The sequence below is a fragment of the Gopherus evgoodei genome, chromosome 4, assembly GCF_007399415.2.
Source record: "Gopherus evgoodei ecotype Sinaloan lineage chromosome 4, rGopEvg1_v1.p, whole genome shotgun sequence".
Lineage (NCBI taxonomy): Eukaryota > Metazoa > Chordata > Testudines > Testudinidae > Gopherus > Gopherus evgoodei.
This window is the reverse complement of record NC_044325.1, coordinates 129522237-129530684: the sequence shown is the minus strand read 5'-3', so window position 1 is coordinate 129530684 and position 8448 is coordinate 129522237. Positions and strand designations below refer to the sequence as shown.

At 49.3% G+C, this 8448-nt stretch overlaps 1 protein-coding gene across 1 annotated transcript; it reads right to left on the bottom strand.

Annotated features, from left to right (window-relative positions):
• Positions 1 to 3918: 3918 nt before the first annotated feature.
• LOC115651660 (homeobox protein SIX6-like) lies at positions 3919 to 6282 on the bottom strand. The gene is made up of 3 exons (XM_030562766.1): positions 5932 to 6282; positions 5347 to 5510; positions 3919 to 4072 (listed from the first exon to the last, which is right to left on the bottom strand). Exons 1-3 carry the CDS (start codon positions 6280 to 6282, stop codon positions 3919 to 3921), a joined length of 669 nt encoding a protein of 222 aa, XP_030418626.1.
• Between the last annotated feature and the right edge of the window lie 2166 nt (positions 6283 to 8448).

The following is an 8448-nucleotide window of genomic DNA, read 5'->3' as shown; positions in this document are numbered from 1 at the left end:
CAGCGCTGGGGATCAGGGTTCCACCCCTTAGCTGGGTGGGAATAGGTCAATCCCCAAACACAGCAGGGGGCCAGGGCCTAAAGGTCTATCTCTGCCATGGGTGGAGGATCTGCATACAAACAGCCCCAGTGCCTTACCCCAGAGATGGACTCATAAACAGCCACTGTGCCCCACTGCAGAGGAGGCTGCATCTCAGCACTGGGTGTAAGCAGCCTGGGCCACACACTGAGCCCCAGACAGATCCCTGGCTGACATCAGAACCCAGAGAGGGGAATGAGCCATCAGGAGCTGCACTGGCTGAGGACTCCCAAGATCTAGGGGCATTGTCGACCACTGCAGCAGAAGACAGGGTAGGAAGCCACCCAGGGGACTTAGACATTGCTGCAGTTGTAGAACCAGGGAACCGGTCAGCATGTTTTGGGGCGATCCCCACTGCCTCAGTGGCAAACACCCTTGCCACTGCCAGTGCCCTAACGTCCATACAGAACCTCACCGTCCCATCAGACTTTGGGCTTCATCATTCACACTGGGACTCTTCCATTATCCTCCAGGCCAGCATTACCTCAAGTTCTTTCTGGACCACTTCTCACATTTTCTTGGGAAGTGGGCGATGTTGGTTGCAGACCTTCTGCTTGGGAATGGTGTATATATGGTGACTGGCAATGTTCATCCGCACTGGATGGGAAGATAAAATGGAGGAGAAGTCTTGGACCAACTTTTGTAGCCTTGCTTTTTGTTCCAGGTCTGAGACCTGCCAGGGCCCTGGTTTGGGAGTCTGAGGAGCAGGGAGAATCCCAGTCCCACTACCCCAGATGCCACACACCCCTAGGTGGTGTCTCACTTCCCTGATGGGTCATTAGGCCACATAGCCCCATGGAGGTGAGCAGCTCTATGGACTCTGGCCCACAGAGCCCTGTAAGGAAGGGCTGCCTATTGACTTAGGCCATCAGTTCATGCTGCCCTGAGAGTGAGGGCAATCCAAGGGATTCCAACTACTAGACCCTACTAACTCACTTGGTTGTCAGAGTCACCATTATAAAATCTAGCAGGCAGCAGTATATCCCTTCTGTTTGACAGTTCGTGAGCTGACACCCCATGATGGGGTGTACATACACTGCAATACAAGCCAAAGTGTCCTGACTCTATGGTTTTTGTTTCCAACTTATGGTGGCTGAGCATACAAGGTTATGCTAAAGTCATACACCAGATGGCTGTGGTCATGTCAAGTCCAGGTCTCTCATAACAAATATTTTCCTTCCCCATTAATTTAGTTCCCTGTAGCACCAACTGTTCAGATTGTGGGGATAGCAGGTTAGATTCCTGAATCAGGCCCTAGTGATCCCCAGTGCCCCTACATCTGCACCCTCTGCTGAGCCCCAACACATGCTGGGACAGAACATACCCTGTGAGGTAGGTTTCTCTGGAAGCCAGTGCATGGAGGGCAATGGAGAGAGGACTCAGATGAGGGTAAAAATCATATCTTTCTCACTCAGGATTAACCCTTCTTTCAGGTGGAGTCAGCAGCAACAAGGCCCAGGTTCAATATCTAGGAGTGCCTCAATAATACAAAACAGAAATAGCTTGAACCCCCCATGACAGTACCTTCCATAAGGCATTATGGAAATATGCTTAGAATGTGTTTTATGCTACATATGCCATGTAACATATCTCAAACTTTAATCTACTGAATGTATTAATCCTATTTGTATGAATGTATCATTTTTGTATTTGAAGTTGTGAATGTTATGAATGTTGGCTGTGTACTGGCTTAATTTCTAGATAACCTTAGTAGAGCATTTGGTCAGTTGCTGGAGAAATGTTGAAATTAAGTACCTAATCAAGAAACACTTAAAGGACAATGGATCTTGGAATGCTCCAATCCACATAAAAAGTCTACTTGAGGACGTTCAAGGTAGCATGTAAACAATGGATGCTACCTGTAAAACTGAGCGTCATGCATGGATATGTGACTTGCCCAGGTGACTCCTAACTCCATCTTGGAGCTGGACTTTGCATAGGAAGGAGAAGGGGGTCTCCAGCCACAAGAGAAAGTCTATTTAAACCCCTAGGAGACCCCTCCATTTTGTCTTCAGCTGGCTAAAGCGACAGCCTCTCCACCCCCCAGGATACTTGAAAAAAGCTGGAACAAAGGGCCGTGACTGCAAGGGGTGTGAGTGATTGCTGGACCCAGGCTAAAAGTAGAATAGTCTGTAAAAGGGAGCATTCTGGAACTGGTGAGGATCTTATCTGTATTCAGTTTGATTAGACATAGATTTGCGCATTTTATTTTATTTTGCATGGTAACTTACTTTGTTCTGTCTGTTACTACTTGGAACCATTTAAATCCTACTTTCTGTATTTAATAAAATCACTTTCTACTTATTAATTAACTCAGAGTATGTATTAATACCTGGAGGAGCAAACAACTGTGCATCTCTCTCTGTCAGTGTTATAGAGGGCGAACAATTTATGAGCTTTATACAGGGTAAAACAGATTTATTTGGGTTTAGACCCCATTGGAAGTTGGGCATCTGAGTGTTAAAAACAGGAACTCTTCTGTTAGCTGCTTTCAGGTAAACCTGCAGCTTTGGGGCAAGTAATTCATACCCTGGGTCTGTGTTGAAGCAGATGGAAGTGTCTGGCTCAGCAAGACAGGATGCTGGGGCCCCAAGCTGGCAGGGAAGGCAGGGGTAAAAGTAGTCTTGGCACATTGGGTGGCAGCTCCCAAGAGGATTTCTGTGATCCAACCCATCACACTCCCACCCAGTAATCTGGGAAAATTAGACATCACCCCTAGACATCTCTAAGAGGCAGACTCGCAAGCATTGAGTCTGTGTACAACAAAGAAAATTTTTAGTAAAACGGGAAAAGGAACCCAGCATTAATTTGGGGAAATGCCACAATTTAAAAGCATATGACCATGAACAAACACCCAGCTCAGAGTACACTGGGTAGTGCTCTTTGCTCTAGTTTCTCATCTTGCAGTGTAAAAACACACCACTTTCCCCAGTGCATCCTATTCACAGTTACTGTCCTTGATCAGCAAAGACCCATAGTTCAGAGGTGTGTTCACATGAGTTCATCCCAAAAGTGCAGAGCACTGCCTCTGTTTGTGTCCTCCATTGCAAGTGGCTCATAGTTGCTAGTGGTCAATGCACCAGGACTACCCACTTCAACTGCCATTTCTCTGCTGTAATATCACATTCCGAGGTTCTACCACTTAAAACAGTTCTCAGTGATTTTAAGAGGTGGGAGGAACCTCGCTTCTAGTGCAGGCTTTGCAGTTTCTTTCAGTGCCTCACTGCCATACCCCAGCTCTAACGCTCAACACCTAGTTATCAGTGATTTCAGCTCTAGTGATTACTGAACACACACAAAAAAGTCTAATCAGCTCAATTTTTAAAGACTACAAAGAAGAGTAGCAAATAATGCCTAGGACTCACTAGTGAGAACTCACACCATGAGACATGAACACTCACTCTTACCCTCTCTTTTCTGCCCTAGGCTTTGGCATCCCTGTATAGCAAGTGAGCCCCTCAATCAGGGCAGGCTAAATACAGTTCTGCTGCCATTTACTCATATAATAAGGATAACAACATATTCAAAAAAGTGATTTGTAATCCAACACCAGCAAAAACCGATTGCTTTGGCAAAGCAGCTTCATCATGCTGTGCACCTAGAAAGAGTAGATATGTTTATGCAAACACAGTCTGTTCCTGAAATCTTTTCATCTTGGCTCATTGCTAGATGTCAGAGGAGAGCTCATTCAGCCTCTGCTTACACCAGTAATCCTTGTCCTGTGGCTTCTGGCTGGATCCCCCTGCAGGTCACATCCTTTCATGTCATCCAAGGAGGATGGTGGGAGTTGGGAAATCAATGACTACTGCCCACCCCTGGCCAGGTGCAGGTCTCTGCTGTTCATAAGCTGCTCTTGCTGTCACTGATGGTTGAAGTGGGATACATCTGCCTGCTGAGGGCACTGCTGTGCTCCTGCAGAGATGGGCTGTCACTCAGGCCTATGATGTCTTGACTCTCAGTCCTGGGAGGCTGGGATGATGAATCTTTCTGGAGCCTGGGTTGGGGAGCAATTAATAATGCAACTAGAGAATTAAAAGCCCCATTTATTAATTATTTATTAATCCCTCTCCCAGCACAAACCCTCCTTGCAAGTTATTAGTACCATGCTATGGTCATCCAAAGAGATCCTGTCCAACATCAGGGCCTCTTTTTGTGGCAGCTATTGTCTAGACCCTATCCAAGATCAAGGACCCATTGTGCTGGATGCTGCACAGACTCTCAAGCTAGATTGTACACTCTGACTGAGATCAGGCCCCCATTGTTCCAGACCCTGCACAGAACAAACAGGCACTGAGCGATGTAGAGAGTTGCACAAGGTCTCTGGCAGAGGAAGGAATAGAACCCAAGTGTCCTGATCCCATATGCCAGACATGAGGTGCTCTTGGACCAGCCCTCATGGCGTGGGAAATGGGTTGAAAATATTTTTCTCCAATAAGCAAGGGGCAGGTGCTGCTCTGGCTGGTTTCATGGAGCAGGTAGCCACGGCATTCTCCTGTCTGCTGCTGGTGCCTGAGGTTGCAGCAGCTCCTCAGCTCATATAGCCGGTAAGAGCCGACCCACACACACAGCCCTGAGCTGTCCCATCCCTGTACCCTGAGCATTTTCAAATTTTTTTGAGCTGAACTCACATCACCCACAACCAGACAGGCTGGGTGGGCTGCTGTGGTGAGTCAGAAGGTGGAGGTGGCGCTGCCTTCCTGGACCCCACTGTGCGGGAGCTGTCTTAAGCCCCGCCAGCCCCTGCCCCCACCACAACAGAAGTTAAACTATGCCTATGCCTATGCCTGAGGGCCCACCCTTGGCCCAGAGCCCCGATTCCACCCTCCCCTCCGCTGGGCCCTGGAGTTTTTATACCATGTTGAGAGGGGCCTCAGAAAGAAAAAGGTTGATAACCCCTGTTCTACTGCACCCCTGCCACCTGACTCCATGCAGCATTATGCCCCCTATTCAGCCCCTGCCCCTCTTCCTGAACCATGGTGCCCCCTACTGACACCACATCCCAATCTCTGATGAACAGCAACCCATACTGAGCCTCCACCATAATCCTTGCAGCACAGCACACTCTACTGGCCCACTCGCTTCCAGCAGCAAGGTGCTTTCTACTGAGCACTCCAACCCACTCTCTTCAGCACAGGACCCCTTACTGCCCCCGCCCCACTCCTTGCATATTCCATTTATGTCTCCTATCCCATCCAGTCCCACTTGGCCTGTGTGCTGCAGGCTGGGGCAGGCACCATCTTGGATTCTGCGGAGGTTCAGTCCCCTCACCTGTTCTTGGCTGAGGCAGCACGGTCCCGCTGTCGGCGGTTCTTGAACCAGTTCCCCACCTGGGTGGGGGTAAGGCCAGTGGCATGGGCCAGGTAGCGCTTGCGGGAGGGGTTGGGGTAGGGGTCCTGCAGGTACCATTCCCGCAGCAGGTTCCGTGTCTTCTCCTGGGGACAGAAAGAAAGGCAGTGGGACAGATATCAACATGGGGATGGGGTCAGCAGGGAGACCCTTATACCCTACCCTGATAAGCCTTCCCAGCCATACACAGTCCCATATAAAACATTCACCATCCTGGTGGACAGCATCATCCACTGCAATCTTTCACTGAGTGGTGGTTGTGGGAGACAGGATCATCTCCTCCAGTCTGTCCCACCTGAGGAGGAGGTGGGCTTGCCCTACAGAGCATTCCTCTTGGGGGAGGAGGGGGGCAGAGTTGCCCCCAACAGTCTATTTAATCATCGCCCACAGTCTATTCCCTGAGGGTAGGGGATTGTCCCCTACAGTCTATTCTCTCACCAAGGGGCTGTCAATCTGCTGCTCATGACCCTCTTCCTCTCCTAACCCACCACCCGATGCCCTGCTCACCTTCAAGCTGCTGACCCTGTGCTGGATGTTGCTGTTGGGAAAGGCTGAGAAGGATAGTCTCCTGCATGATGGGTACTGTTCCAGGCCCCCTAAGGTCCCTGGGGCCCCACAAGGTGAGGCCTGGCTGTAATAGGGTGTCAGCAGGGCTGAGGTGTGGGGGCCCAGCAGCTCCAGCTCAGGGCAGATCGGCACCCATGGAGGGGCCTGGTGGCATCTGTTGGCAAGGGTAGGTGGCAAAGCCCAAAGGAACAGGGCCAGACGCTCGAACTCCCCATTCTCCTGCAGGGCCTCACAGACTCGGGCCACCTGCCCTGGGGGGAAGAATGACAGACCAGGTGGTGGTAGTGGCATCGGGCCAGTGGGGGGATGGGACCAGGGCAGAGAATGATGTAGGGTTGAATATGGGATGGGGAGGTAAAGGGCAGGAGGCAGGGATGTATAGAGCAAGAACGGGGGAGCAGGGCAGGGGATCGGGATGGGAGTATGGGATAGAGAGGGGATGAGGCAGGTTGTGTAGGGCTGGAATGAGAGGAATGGGACAAGCAATCCAAATATGGGACAAAGTGCTATGGGTCTGGGATTGGGATGTGAGGAACAGAGAGGGACAGGACAGAGGATTGGGGGGAGTGTGGAACAGGGCATGGGGTTGGGAGAGGCCTATAGGAGGCAGCCAGAGGGAACTGAAAAAACTGAGGAGGGGAGACAAATAATAGAAATTACGTTAGTGCCACTACTCAATAACCAGGCAGAGTTTTGCATCAGTCCCGCCCTGTCTCCCTCTGCCCTGGGCTCAGCCAGATGAGATGGCAGCTCTGGGGTTTGACCTCCAGACTCACCAGCTTTGCTGATTCCCTTAAAGTCTCAGCTCCTCAGACTGTGGGAGAATCACAGCCTCATGGAGGGAAAAGGCACTTTCTAGCCTCTCTGGTTCTGGAGAGACGGTGGGGACATGACCCCCACCTCTCTCAATGGCTGGGGACATGACCCCCACCTCCCCTTAAGGCTGGAGACTCAAACTCTTGCCCCACTTCCGAAAGTTGTTGATGTGATCTATGCCCGCCTTAACTTCCCAAGGAGGCTGGAACCAGACCCCTGCCCAAGGCTACCCAGAGGATTCAGGGGGCCTGGGGCAAAACAATTTAGGGGGCTCCTTCCATAAAAAAAGTTGCAACACTATAGAATACTATATTCTTGTGGGGCCCCCTGCAGGACCCAGCGCAAATTGCCCCACTTCCCTCTCACCCCCACCCCCACCCCCACCCCCTGGCAGCCCTAGGAAAAATAAACATTTAAAAGCCTTCCGAATCTTGGCACAAACCCAGTTTTGAGAAAAATTCTTTTCAAGTTACCTTTACAAGGTATCACTGGTTCTCAGCATCAACTAGTGCTAAAAGGCACTAAAGCTCATTAAAAGGGTTGAACAAATATTTTCCATCAAAACTTTTTTTTGATTGAAAACTAGGGGGTTTTAAAAAGCAGAAAAAAATCACGGACAATGTCCGTTTTCCTTCAAAATTTGTTGTGTTTTTTTTTTAATTGAAAAGCTGAAATTAGTCTATGAAAACCTGAACATGGTTTGAGGTTTCAGAAATGTGTAGCCAAATATTTGCTGCTTGCTGTGTTTGTTTAAAGAAACAATAAAAAAAATTCTGCTTAAAAAAAATGCCAAATCTTTTGAACCACCTCAGCTTGTGACCAAACACCTGAGCCCATCCAGTCAGAGATTTTTCCAGGTTACTGATACTCTGCTGGCTTCCTTGACTCATATCTGTCTCCATAACTTTGGGTTCATTTAGGTTAGAACATAAGAACAGCCATACTGGGTCAGACCAAAGTTACATCCAGCCCAGTATCCTGTCTACCGACAGTGGCCAATGCCAAGTGTCCCAGAGGGAGTGAACCTAACAGGTAATGATCAAGTGATCTCTCTCCTGCCATCCATCTCCACTCTCTGACAAACAGAGGCTAGGGACACCAGTCCTTACCCATCCTGGCTAATAGCCATTAATGGACTTAACCTCCATGAATTTAATCTGTTTCCTAGAGACTGGCTCCATGGGGTCCCTCACAAACTGGAGACGGTTACTGTGGGTTTGTCTTTAGTATAGCTTATGTACATACTCCATGAACTGAGCCTTTGAGCTTGTTCCAGAATCTGGGATGAGCCTATGTTGTGAAAACTGAAATGCTCAAAATAGCACATGCATGTGAATGGACACAGGGTGCTAAAATTAAATTAACCCAGGGGTTCTCAAATTGGGTGTCAGGATCCCTCACGGGGTCACAAGGTTATTACTGGGGGTTGCGAGCTATCAGCCTCCACCTCAAACCCTGATTTGCCTCCAGCATTTATAATAGTGTTAAATATATAAAAAAATGGTTTTAATTTATAAGCGGGGGGGGGGGTCGCACTTAGAGGTTTACTATGTGAAAGGGGTCACCAATACAAAAGTTTGAGAACCACTGAATTAACCCCTCTGGAGCCTCAGGGAATGCAGGGGAGGGGGGGGGGGGTCT

What these genes read in the sequence shown, in the direction of transcription:
- LOC115651660 (XM_030562766.1), bottom strand. Translation starts at nt 6,282, where the DNA reads ATGCCACTACCACCACCTGGTCTGTCATTCTTCCCCCCAGGGCAGGTG. An exon ending in ACAGGGTCAGCAGCTTGAAG is followed by an intron (nt 5,511 to 5,931) that starts GTGAGCAGGGCA and finishes TTCTGTCCCCAG; the next exon opens with GAGAAGACACGGAACCTGCT. An exon ending in GCTGCCTCAGCCAAGAACAG is followed by an intron (nt 4,073 to 5,346) that starts GTGAGGGGACTG and finishes TCCCCAACCCAG; the next exon opens with GCTCCAGAAAGATTCATCAT.